The following is a 14,178-nucleotide window of genomic DNA, read 5'->3' as shown; positions in this document are numbered from 1 at the left end:
TTCTCATTTTTGTTTCCAGACACTGCGAAACGGGACTGGGATCGACTCGTTCAAGTTCGATGCAGGAGAGACCAGCTGGCTGCCACAGTTGCCCGACATAGAGCCCGTAGAACTGAGCCCGATGCAGTTCACTGAGGACTACGTGAGGACCGTCTCGCAATTCGGCTCCATGATAGAAGTGCGCGTAGCCGCGAGAACCCAGGACTTGCCGGTGTTCGTGCGCATGCTCGACAAGGACTCCAGGTGGGGCTTCGACAACGGACTGCCGACGCTGGTGACGACTCTGCTGCAGATGAACATGGTGGGCTATCCTTTCGTGCTGCCTGACATGGTGGGCGGCAACGGCTACGGCAGCGACTCGCCCACCAAGGAGCTCTTCATACGCTGGCTTCAGGCCACCGTCTTCATGCCGGCCATACAGTTCTCCTACACGCCGTGGGACTTCGACGACGAGGTACGTTCCCATCTCAACATGGTACCTTGACCAGATTTTCTATTACACTACTGGCCATTAAAATTGCTACACCACAAAGATGACGTGCTACAGACGCGAAATTTACCCGATAGGAAGAAGACGCTGTGATATGCAAATGATTAGCTTTTCAGAGCATTCACACAAGGTTGGCACCGGTGGTGACACCTACAACGTGCTCTCATACACAAACAACGTTTGACCGGCGTTACCTGGTGAAAAGTTGTCGTGATGCCTCGTGTAAGGAGGAGAAATGTGTACCATCACGTTTCTGACTTTGATAATGGTAGGATTGTAGCCTATCGCGATTGCGGTTTACCGTATCGCGACATTGGTGCTGGCGTTGGTCGAGAGACAATGACTATTAGCAGAATATGGAATCGGTGGGTTCAGGAGGGTAATACGGAACGCCCTGCTGGATCCCAAAGGCCTCGTATCACTAGCAGTCGAGATGACAGGCATCTTATCCGCATGGCTGTAACGAATCGTGCAGCCACGTCTCGATCCCTGAGTCAACGTTTTTAAGACAACAACCATCTGCACGAACAGTTCGACGACGTTTGCAGTAGCATGGACTATCAAGTTCGGAGACCATGGCTGCGGTTACCCTTGACGCTGCATCACAGACAGGAGCCCTTGCGATGATGTACTCAACGATGAATCTGGGTGCACGAATGGCATAAGGCCATTTTTTCGGATGAATCCAGGTTCTGTTTACAGCATCACGATGGTCGCATCCGTGTTTGGCGACATCGCGGTGAACGCACATTGGAAGCGTGTATTCGTCATCGCCATTCTGGCGTATCACCCGGCGTCATGGTATGGGGTGCCATTGGTTACACGTCTCGGCCACCTCTTGTTCGCACTGACGGCACTTTGAACAGTGGACGTTACATTTCAGATGTGTTACTATCCGTGGTTCTAGCCTTCATTCGATCCCTGCGAAACCCTTCATTTGAGCAGTATATTGCACAACCCCTTGTTGCAGGACCAGTACGGGCCTTTCTGGATACAGAAAATGTTCGACTGCTACCCTGTCCAGCAGGTTCTCCAGATCACTCTCCACTTGTAAACGTCTGGTCAGTGGTGGCCGAGCAACTGGCTCGTCACAATACGCCAGTCACTACTCGTGATGAACTGTGGTATCGTGTTGAAGCTGCATGGGCAGCTGTACCTGTACACGCCATCCAAGCTGTGTTTGGCTCAATGCCCAGGCGTATCAAGGCCGTTATTAGGGCCAGAGGTGGTTGTTCTGGGTACTGATTTCTCAGGATCTATACACCCAAACTGCGTGCAAACGTAATCACATGTCAGTTCTAGTATAATTTATTAGTCCATTGAATACCCATGTATCATCTGCATTTCTTCGTGGTGTAGCAATTTTAATGGCCAGTAGTGTACCTTGTCTAGATTCTCTTTTATTTCCAACTCAATTGGGAAATGCCTGCCATACAGTTTTCCTACACGGCCTCGGACTTCAATGATCAGGTACGTTGCAGTCACGAGATTGTACCTCGTGCACATTTTCTTTTATTTTCAACTCCTCTTGAAAATAAACCGGTTCGCTTGGATTTTAATGGAATGGCAACAGGGAAACTCTCAGTGCTTGGTGGCAGCTCTCTGCATATTCACGGACAGTAGAGTTCTCCAGTAGCTGGCACCACATTGTCTAGAGCCGCAGATGCGCTGACGAAGAGAACACGGCAAGTGTCATAACCCAATTACGCAGAAACTTCGCTCGGTGGATGAGGAGTCACAGTAAATGAATACAAGTCTCGGCTTATCTGTAAATACTCGACTGTTCCTGCGAAAACGACGATCATAGTTTTCTACGTAATTTAGGTGCCTTTTAGCACGCTGTAGCTTCAGCTGAAGTTGTGGCACAGTGGCTAGTCTCATGTTATCTCACTTTTGCACCCCATGTTCGAAACACGATTATCGTTTTTCTTTTCTTTTATTTATTTATCTACCTATGTATCGCCTAGATGAATGTTAGGGGATACAAGGGCGTTACATTAACTGTAAAATAAGAACTGAGTTTCACACTATGCGTCACACATTTGCTATATAACATATGAGTTTATGGTATTCTCAGGGGTTGCTTCTTTTTAACCCTCCGTTACTCGCGTGAAAAAGCGTGACACGGTCACTCGTGCGGATGACAGGTGTCATCTACAAAGCAAGCTTTCTATTTGTATACTTTGAACGGCCTTCATGACTGATTTTATGATTTTTTATTAAATCTAAATATAATACATTTAATATTCGTACACAGTATAATATATTCTAACGTTTGAAACAGTTTGACCAAACCAAGAACAATATCTTTCTTTCTTTCACTTACACTGTCCTGCAGCGATCGCAGGATCGGCGTGGTTACAACGCATTAAGGATGGCCGGATGCCCTTCCTGCCGCCACCCCATACCCCCCAGGACGGAATTAGTGTACCTCAACTGTCTGCGTCTGGTGTAATTTGTGAAATAGTGCGGACATGTTTCAAATGTCTACGACGCGAGTACAACAGGCGGAACGTGGGGACGAGCGCGGTATTCACCTAGTGGGATGTGGAAAACCGCCTAAAAACCACATCTGGCCGTCGTCGTTAATCCGACGGGCGGATTCGATCCGGGGACGGCGCCCCTAGCTGAGTCCAAGAAGCAGCGCGTCAGCGCGCTCGGCTACCCTGGCAGGTATTCCAAGAACAAAAACATCAGTGGAATTACTGGCACTACATGGTCCCTCTGGTTGCTCGCCGATGTATGGTTCTAAATTCAAAGTGTAAGCTGTTTTTACATCAACAAGCAAACACTTTTAACCCATACTTTGCTGGTTTGCTATGCATATATTGCCTGAATGGAATGGGCAGTTGGCGGCCGGTGTGGCCGTGCGGTTCTAGGAGCCTCAGTCTGGAACGCGTGACCGTTGCAGTCGCAGGTTCGAATCCTGCCTCGGGCATGGATGTGTATGATGTCCTTAGGTTAGTTAGGTTTAAGTAGTTCTAAGTTCAAGGGGACTGATGACCATAGATGTTAAGTCCCATAGTGCTCAGAGCCATTTGAATTTTTGAGTGGGCAGTTTGCTGTAAATGGCAAAAGCTGTTCGTCAACATAAGATATTCACTAGGTGAAAATTATATTTAGCAATTATTCGTGAATAGTTCAAGTACCTCTCTGATAGGAGCCAACTTGTCAATCTCTCTGTGAACACCTCTATCACGGCTATTATCAAACCTTAGACATCTAAACAGAAACCTGAATCGGTTTTCACTTATGCATAAATAACATGATTCAAGTCCGTTTACCTTTGAGTTATCCCACAATTTCGGTATACTCCTCCTAGGACATCTCAAAGATCCACACCCATATAACAAACCAATGAAAGCTCTGATATCTATCGCAGCTGTTTCTTTGGCATCCCTTTCCCTAGAGAAGTTATCATGAACTTCACTGATGGATATATTAGTGCATGTGGCGATAATGCATATTATGTTTTCATCCAAGAACAAATTCAGAATTTCTATTTCTGTCTTTTTTATACGAGCTTGATTTTTTGGTCCAGGCAAATGCGTAATAATATTACAAGGTCAGCTTCTAACAATGGTAGGATATTTATTTTTCCTCCGTTTAGTTATTCCATCTTTCTCTAAAAGAAATGCATCCTCTTGACTTAGTCCTTTCTGTGACTCATATTCATCATTCTCTGGCACTTCTTGTTCTGTTCCTGAATCATTTCCGCTTACATGAACATAGTCCTCAGTCTCTGAGTCACTATGAGCATCTACATCACTCAGTTCTTTGAACCATTCGAACCACACATTAAGCTCTCTACTAAACACTGTCCAAGGTATTTTTGCTTTTGACATTTCTTCCACAGTAAAAAAATAAAGAGGATACAAGGTAACACGGAAAGTAACTGCAGTCAAACAAATGGTTCAAATGGCTTTGAGCACTATGGGACTTAACATCTGACGTCATCAGTACCCTAGACTTAGAACTACTTAAACGTAACAAACCTCAAGACATCACACACATCCATGTCCGAGCAAGGATTCGAACCTGCGACCGTAGCGGTCGCGCAGTTCCAGACTGTAGAACTGCAGTCAGTTTCAATAAGTCCAAATTTACGCACATGAAAGATCGATTGACTCTAGAAAAGATATAAAGTAATACAGACTTTCTTTGTTTCAGATTGTGGTAGCAGAGCTGGTGCGGATGACAAGTGTCCTCCAGACTATAATAATGTTTCATGAACAATGTATCTTTCGTAACTGAAAGCCAACAATGATTGGAGCTAACTGCCGGAGAGTTAACATAAATGAACTGAAATTGGCGCGATCTCAATCTTGCCCTGTCAGACAAAATTGAGGGGGAAAGTCATTTGGATGACGAGCGTCATCGGCGCTAGCGACGGAGGCTTAAATTCTCGTATTGTTGCAATTCATTCTTATATCAATTCTTATACAGGGTGAACATTAATATAACTGACAAACTGCAGGGACGGATTCCTGACGAAGTAGTCGTAGAAAAATCCTATGAACACGTGTCTCGTAATGGACTGTGTGCGTGCAACGAGAACAAATCGCTCTGGAACACAGTACAGAGCTGCATCGCATCCACGTCACAACAGGTGTTGAAACCGGCCTCGATGGGATTGAGGTTTACAGGGATAGTAGCGGCTCTCATAGAGCATACACATAATCGGACTTTGGCTTCCATCATGTTGGCGGGCCACTTGCTGGAGCTTGTACTAGGGTTTGTCTCAGTATCCTGTAGAATCCTGTCCTCCAAATCTGCCTTCTTGCACGTTCGTGTGTCTGAAAGGATCCACGATCCCACAAGCGCCCAAAAAGGTGTGGATATGTTGCGTGATGCAGTCGGTGTCTGTGAGCGTACTTGTTTTTGTGTAGACGTGCTGCCTCTTCACCGTTTCCATTTGCCTGGCTGCACACAAACACCATCTCGGCTTGATACCGACACGAATACTTCACAATTCTGCTTCTTACAGTACGCGACGTCCATCACACAACCTGCCACACACAAAAAATTGCTCTGTGCACTATGGGACTTAACATCTGAGCTCATCAGTTCCCTAGAACTTAGAACTACTTAAACCTAACTAACCCAAGGACATGTCCGAGGCAGGATTCGAACCTGCGGTCAGAGCGGTCGCGCGGTTCCAGACTGAAGTGCCTAGAATAGCAGGTGACTTTGCCTCCACTGGTGGAAGAAGTAACCATAGATGATTCGAAGGGTTATGTGGCTCCTACATGACGGTGCTCCATCCTGCTTCGCCATTAACGTCCGGACGCATCTCAGTCGTGTCTTCCCTGGTCGATGGATTGGACGAGAGGTCCAGTTACATGGCCTGTTGGTTCACCGGATATCAACCCGTGCGACTTTCGGTTAGGGGGCCATATCAAGAGTATCACGTGTGCAGAACCCATTCAAGATGTGGAGACACTGAAGCAGTGTATTCGAAGTGTCCTTGACACTGTTCGAAAGCAGCCCAGCCGATGTAAACCTGTGAGACAGAACGGCGCGTACACGCATGCGTTGAGGCACATGGAAACCATTTTAAACACACACTGTAGCTGTGGCTGCATGGTACAGCGCGTATTAGACCGCAGTCTCTGTAACAATGTATGATTGAATAAATGATCTCTAGCATGAAAACCATGCATTCCGGACATAAGTTCATTAGACTTTTTTTGTTCCGTGTCCTCTCATCGATCAGTCCCTAGAGTTGCCGGTGAACATATACAAGCTGATATTTCCCACCCTGTTCACTCATTCTTCCCATTCACCATTTGTGAATGGAAAGGAGAAGTAACCTCTAGCGTACATTTTAAGATGACTTGCAGAGACTAGATGTGGATGTAGGCAGTTAAGCACTTACGTATTCTACCAAAAGCCTTCCGCTGCCGCTTGATGAACCTGGCACTGCGTAGCGGTAAAACAATGAGAGACAAGCGGTAAGAATCCTAGTCAGACTTACACAAATAATGTACAAGCATTCCACTGATAACATCAGCTTGGCATTCTTGATTCCACGTATCAATGAAAGTACAGATGCAGTGCAAGTGACAGTGAGGAAGCGTACAAGTGGTATACATGGCTGTTACGAGGGTGAGTCAAATGAAAACCTTAAATTTGTAATAACAAATCGAAATTCCGCGCGGTTATCCTGCAAGTTGGTAAGCGTGCTACGAACAGTGTCCAGAATGGCCTGTAGGTGGCAGCATAGTGCAGATGCACACATACCGTCGCAGTATCAGTATAAAGATGGCCGCCCCACTTGCGACTTGCACCAGAGAAGAACAGCGTTCTGTTATTCGGTTTTTGCGTAGTGAAGGTGTGAAACCTATTGAAATTCATCGACGAATGAAGGTTCAGTACGGTGATGCATGTTTGTCACAGCAGCAAGTCTACGAATAGAGTAGGAAGTTCGCAAATGGTGTGACTTCAGTGGAAGATGATTCTCGTCCAGGTCAGGCAGAACGAGTTGTGACTCCACAGAACATTGCAGCAGTTGAAGCCATAGTGAAGGAAAACCGCCATGTGACACTGAATGACACTGCAGTATGTTTACAGATTAATCAAGGGTCAGCACACCACATTGTGCATGATGTGCTCCAGTTTCACAAAGTGTCTGCAAGCTGTGTGCCACGGCAGCTGACTTCTGAAATGAGAGAACGATGTGTTGATTCTAGTGAAGAGCTTCTTCAGCGCTTTGAACGAGGAGGTGATGGATTCCTTGCAAGAATCGTTACTGGGGACGAAACCTGGTTTAACTTTCACCAACCGGAAACGAAGAGAGCGAGCAAGGAATGACGCCGTTCCTCATCACCAAAACCAAAGAAGTTTTGAACAGAACCATCAGCAGGGAAGGTTATGCTGACTTTCTTTTGGGACGAAAAAGGTGTCATTTTGGAGCATTACATGCCTAGAGGGACCACTGTCACCATTGCATCATACACAGATCTAAAAAATCATCTGTGGCCTGCAATCAAATCAAAGCGACGTGGATTGCTGTCAGCAGGTGTCCTTTTGCAACATGACAATGCAAGGCCTCACACTGCCCGTACAACAGTTGCAACAATCACAGACCTGCATTTTGAGTGTCTTCCTCACCCACCATACTCACCACACCTTGAGCCAAGTGATTTCCATATGTTTGGACCACTCAAAGACGCAACGGGAGGAAAGAAGTACCGTTCTGATGAAGAGGTACGCCACGCGGTGCATGAGAGGTTGTGTGGACTAACGAAAGAATTTTTTTCTAAAACAATTTATGCACTTTGTAATCGCTGGAGGACTTGCACTGAGTGTGGGGGAGATTATGTTGAAAAGTGATACAGCTTTGTACCACTTCTACACAACAAATAAGTCTGATATTATTATTTCATTCCTTATTTTATCCATTTTATTCCAGCCTCTTACATATATCATGAACATCATCTCTGCTGCTTGTATATGTGATTTTTTCTTTTCTTGTTACTGTCCATGACTCGCAACCATATGCAAGAGTGGGTACAGACATAACTTTATAGAGTTTCATTTGTATTTCTTGTCTTGTTTTTCTTCACAAGGTTCTTCCAATTGTTAGGCAGGTAGCTTGATATTTATTAACCTTCTACTCAATGCCTTTGTCATAGTTAAAACTAATATCACGTCCCAGATAATTTTTCGTGGGATACTCCTTCTAAAATTTTCTCATTTATTATTTTTCGATCTGATTGGATTCTTTTCTTTCAGAGTCATTATCTTTGCATTATTTGCAGATATAATTAAGTTTTAATATATTGTTTTAGCTCAATCTATTTGCTGCTCTTTGTAAATTATTTTATGTTTCCTGTATACCTATCTGGCAATCAGCATATAAAAGAGTGTTAAATGGTATGCTAGATCGAGTTTTGCGTAATTACTATGTGTATTTCGTCTTTCCAATTCGTAACTAGGTCGTCCTGAATATACATTAAATAAAGTGGGAGATAGACTGCCTCCTTGTCAAATACGTTGAGTTACTAAAGTTTCATCTGACATTTTCGATAGTGAAATTATAACTGTTTTTGTATTTGCATATAGATTCTTTACGACATTAATGTTTTGGAAAGCCTTTTATTTCTCATGTCTTTTGCCATATAAAAAACTTTCTCAAAATCTATAAATATTGAATGTTTTTCTAAGCCAAATTCCTGATGTTTTTCAATAATTTGTTTTATTGCAAATTTACTATCATCACGCAAACGTTCCTTTCTAAAGCCTGATTGTTCTTCTGAGATTAGGTACCAGAGTAAAGTTATTCCTCAGCAATATCCTGTATCTTTCCTATTGCCTTTTTTACATATCAAAATTATGTTATCTGTGTTCATTCTTCAGGCACATAAGAGTTCTTCCATCACATATTTAAAACTGGATGAAGCAGAATTCTAAAATGGTTCTTCCATATTTGATTAATTCAGAATTAATGCCATCTAAGCCAGTAGCTTTTCTATTTTTTTGTTATGTTTAAACCTGCTTTTAATTATTTTAGGTCTATTTGACCTACAGAATTGTTATTAATTTTTATAGATTAACTTTCTTCACTATCTTCATCATACCATAAATTTCTGTAATGATGTATTCATTGATATCCTGTTAAGGATTGTAGTGTCTCTCCATTTTACTGGTATGCTTCACTAATTTAAACGCTGTATTCTGGCTTTTGCGAATCTCATGTTCGACATTAACATTGAATTTTTCTCAGGATCCACTATGGTATCTTTTTATTAAATTCTTTGTTTTATTTCTTTTCTGTTGGTATATTTCACATGCTTCATTTGTTCGTGTTTGTAAGTAGATATTGTTAGCCATTTCTGTATTCCATATTTTTAGACCCCTTTCCTTAGTGCTTGAGTAGCTATCTTTAACATTTTTTATCTTTCCCTTTCTTCTTCAATATTGTCTTTAGTTTCAGACATTTGCAATTCCTGTGTGTGTTTGGCTTATGCTTTCTTCCTGTTGAAAATGAACTTTATGTTTCAAATTTTGATTTTTTTTGCCATTGTTTTTTCCTCTGTCTTGTCAATATTTCAACAATTACATAAGTCTGCAATATCTGGCACCCATACTACCTTTATACACACTTTCACTTTCCCACAGAGATCACCTGTCAGTGGAAACAGGTGTGTGTCTTGATGGGTATTACATAAGTTGATACGATTAGTTTCGAGGTTCTCCTAATCAGCAAAGTAGAGAAATTTGCGTGAGCTTTTTAGTCTGTTCCAGACGCTAATTTAAAATTGACCTGGGGTAATAAGGAGGCAAGTGTCGAGTTCAGAATGCTATTCTTCAGGTTTGGAAAGATAGGTAAATGACTATAGAATTCTGACAAGAAAAGTTTGTTAGTTGTTCAAAACAAGTAACTTCTCTGCTTCAGTGACAGTTTTATGAGTGCTGATGAGGAAACTGGCATCCTATCAGTGGATGTGTTCTCTGTAGAACTTCACAGAGTAATATCCCAGTATAGCTCTCTAATCCTTCTAGTCATACTCTTCCTACACGAATCACTTATTTTTTTAAAAATTTTAGATGAAGATACGTAATATGGGAGGGTTTACAAAAATTTTCTATGAGAGCTTTTGGATAATTTGGTCCGTAGAATTCGTTTAATTCGAAAGTGACCTTTACAAAAGCAAAGGTGATTATGGTGTCATATTGCTGCCATTTTTACTTAGCACCAGTAGTAAGGTGTTTGGACCACTTTTCATGTCCTGTATGGGTGTAACTGGGCAGTCCATTCTGTAGGGTAAGTCGATGATGATGACCATTCTGTAGGGAAAGACGATGATTATGATGATGATGATGACCATCATCATCATCACCATAGTAAACATCGACTTATCCTACAGAATGGACTGCCCAGTTACACACATACAGGCACTGAAAAGTTGTCCAAACACCTTACTACTGATGCTAAGTAAAAATGGTCATTATCATCGTCATCGTTCTCCAGCTTTTCAGTGAAGATCTGTCCACTGTCAAAATCGCTTATGTCAGAGGATTTCCTCATTAGCAGCCTGTATCATCGCTAGAATTATTCACCGTTCGTCTCTGCTTCCTTAGTGATATAAGCTGGGATAGTCTCGCGGTGTGCAGAGGTCGTAATGATCTGGGTCATGCTGGACATCCTGTGTACATATTTCACAAGTTTGTAGTCAGTTGCCTCTCGAGTGTGAATGTGAATTTTCTGTCCGCGCCTCTCTGGCTTAGTGATCCACTTCTTGCCAGTGTGGTGAATCAGGGCCTTACTGTGTGTTTCAGACGGTGGAGCTGAGTCGTAACCTGACGGCGCTGCACGCAGCCTACGCACCGCGCATCCTGGAGCTAATGGGCAGGGCCGTGGAGGACGGCAGCCCCGTCAACCCACCCGTCTGGTGGATCAACGCCACAGACGCCACTGCGCAGCTCATCAACTCAGGTGCGACTCAACGGCCTTTCTGTAGCCGCTCTCTACCCGCCGTTATACAACGAGGTGATAAAAGTCATGAGATAGCGACTCTCGCATATGTACACTACTGGCCATTAAAATTGATACACCACAAAGATGACGTACTACAGAAGCGAAATTTAACCGACAGGAAGAAGGTGCTGTGATATGCAAAGGATTAGCTTTTCAGAGCATTCACACAAGGTTGGTGCCGGTGGCGACACCTACAACGTGCTGACATGAGGAAAGTTTCCAACCGATTTCTCATACACAAACAGCAGTTGACCGGCGTTGTTCGGTGAAACGTTGTTGTGATGCCTCGTGTAAGGAAGAGAAATGCGTACACCATCACGTTTCCGACTTTGATAAAGGTCGGATTGTAGCCTATCGCGATTGCGGTTTATCGTATCACGACATTGCTGCTCGCATTGGTCGAGATCCAATGACTGTTAGCAGAATATGGAATCGGTGGGTTCAAGAGGGTAATACGGAACGCAGTGCTGGATCCCAATGGCCTCTTATCACTAGCAGTCGAGATGACAGGCATCTTAACTGCATGGCTGTAACGGATCGTGCAGCCACGTCTCGATCCCTGAGTCAACAGATGGGAACGTTTGCAAGACAACAACCATCTGCACGAACAGTTCGACGACGTTTGCACCAGCATGGACTATCAGTTCGGAGACCGTGGCTGCTGTTACCCTTGACGCTGCATCACAGACAGGAGGGCCAGCGATGGTGTACTCGACGACGAACCTGGGTGCATGAACGGCAAAACGTCATTTTTTCGGATGAATCCAGGTTCTGTTTACAGCATCACGATGGTCGCATCCGTGGTTGGAGACATCGCGGCGAATGCACATTGGAAGCGTGTATTCGTCATCGCCATTCTGGAGTATCATCCGGCATGATGGTATGGGGTGCCATTCGTAACACGTCACTGTCACCTCTTGTTCACGTTGACGGCACTTTGAACAGTGGATGTTACATATTAGATGTGTTACGGCCCGTGGTTCTACCCTTCATTCGATCCCTGCGAAACCCTACATTTCAACAGGATAATGCACGACCGCATGTTGAAGGTCCAATACGGGCCTTTCTGGATACAGAAAATGTTCTAATGCTGCCCTGGCCAGCACATTCCCCAGATCTCTTACCAATTCAAAATGTCTGGTCAATGGTTGCCGAGCAACTGGCTCGTCACAATACGCCAGTCGCTATTCTTGATGAACTGTGGTATCGTGTTGAAGCTGCATGGGCAGTTGTACCTGTACACGCCATCCAAGCTCTATTTGACTCAATGCCCAGGAGTTTCAAGGCCGTTATTAGGGGCAGAGGTGGTTGTTCTGGGTACTGATTTCTCAGGATCTATGCACCCAAATTGCGTGAAAATGTAATCACATGTTAGTTCTAGTATAATATGTTTGTTCAATGAATACCCATTTATCACCTGCATTTCTTCTTGGTGTAGCAATTCTAATGGCCAGTAGAATAGATAACGGCAGTATCGTGTACATAAGGTATAAAACGACAGTCCATTGTCAGAACTGCCTTTTATACACTGGTGATGCATCTGGGTCTAGCCAGACTCAGTGGCTGTGAGGTTCTAGGCACCTACAGTCTGGAGCCGAGCGACCGCTGTGGTCGCAAGTTCCAATCCTGCCTAGCCCATGGATGTGTGTGATGTCCTTAGGTTAGTTAGGTTTAATTGGTTCTAAGTTCTAGGTGACTGATGACCTCAGAAGTTAAGTCGCATAGTGCTCAGAGCCATTTGAAACATTTTTTGTGAGATAGGTAGGGTCGGGATTATGGCCGCATGACAGGAATTAACAGACTTTTGACACGGTATGCTAGTTGGAGCTAGATGCGTGGTACATTCCATTTCTCAAGCGTTAAGAAATTCAGTATTCCGAGATCCACAGTGTTAAGAATGTGCTGAGAATACCAAATTTCAGCCATTACCTCTCACGATGGACAATGCAGTGGCAGTCGGTCTTCACTTAACGACTGAGAGCAGCGGCCTCTAAGTAGAGTTGTCAGTGCTGGGCTATGCAGCAGTCGAGTAGCGTGACATTGCCTGTAGCACCTCTCCTGGGCTCGTGACGATATCGGTCGGAGCCTGTACGACTGGAAAACCATGGGCTGTTTAGATGAGTCACGAGTTCAGTTGGCAATAGCTGATGATAAGGTTGGAGTGTGGCGCGAATCCTAAGAAGCCATGGATCCAAGCTGTTTACAAGGCATTGTGGGAGCTGGTGTGGGCTGTGTTGACACGAAATGGACTGAATCCTCTGGTCCAGCTGAACCGATCATTGACTGGAAATAGTTATGTTCCGCTACATGCAGACCATCTGCAGCCACTCATGAACCTATGTTCCCAAACGAAGATGGAATTTTTATGGATGACAATGCGCCACGTCACGGACTGCAATTGTTTGCGATTGGTTTCAAGAACATTGTGGACAATTAGAGCGATGATTTGTTCACCCATATCGCCTGACATGAATCCCACGGAACATTCTTGGGATGTAATGTAGAGGTCAGTTCGTGCACAAAATGCTGCACCGCAGCCCTTCCGCAATTATACACGACTGTAGGGTCAGCATTGCTCAGTATTCCTGGGGGAGACTTCCATTGACTTGTTGACTCCGTGGCACGTCTAGCTGCTGCGCGATGCCGGGCAAAAGGAGGTCCGAGACGATATTAGGAGGTATCCAGTGACTTTTATCATCTCAGTGTGTATGGACTCTCTTCCTGGTCCATTCCCTCTCCTCCTCTGTCGTTCCCTCCAAATCCTCTACCAGAACGCATTTTGTAACCGTCTGTTTATCTCCTGTTTGTCCATCACTATTATATCTAACTTTCTCCAGATGTCACTTCTCTGTATGAACTTGCTTTCCTTTTGTAGCTGATTTTTACGTTTGACGCCTGTCCTGCTTAATATCAGCTTTACTGTATGATTAAATGATGATGGCGTCCTCTTGGGTAAAATGCTCCGGAGGTAAAATAGTCCTCAATTCGGATCTCCGGGCGGGGACTACTCAGGAGGACGTCGTTATCAGGAGAAAGAAAACTGGCGTTCTACGGGTCGCACCATGGAATGTCAGATCCCTTAATCGGGCAGGTAGTATGTAGGTACATGTTGAAAGGCCCTCCAGAAATGGTAAAGTTAAAATATATTGAAAAATGAAATAGCGATAATGACAGACTCAAAGACTGACCATAAGCGTCGGCAAAG

The 14,178-nt window shown here is 44.2% G+C and overlaps 1 protein-coding gene across 1 annotated transcript in view; it reads left to right on the top strand.

Annotated features, from left to right (window-relative positions):
- Positions 1–14,178, top strand: part of LOC126291740 (myogenesis-regulating glycosidase-like) — a 49,801-nt gene that overhangs the window by 21,649 nt on the left and 13,974 nt on the right. The window contains exons 3-4 of the mRNA XM_049985415.1: positions 20–454; positions 10,775–10,931. Coding sequence (XP_049841372.1) covers positions 20–454; positions 10,775–10,931 — 592 coding nt within the window. The remainder of the gene's footprint in view (positions 1–19; positions 455–10,774; positions 10,932–14,178) is intronic.

The sequence above is a fragment of the Schistocerca gregaria genome, chromosome 9 (assembly GCF_023897955.1).
Source record: "Schistocerca gregaria isolate iqSchGreg1 chromosome 9, iqSchGreg1.2, whole genome shotgun sequence".
In the NCBI taxonomy this organism is placed as follows: domain Eukaryota; kingdom Metazoa; phylum Arthropoda; class Insecta; order Orthoptera; family Acrididae; genus Schistocerca; species Schistocerca gregaria.
This window is presented reverse-complemented; position numbering and strand designations above follow the sequence as displayed.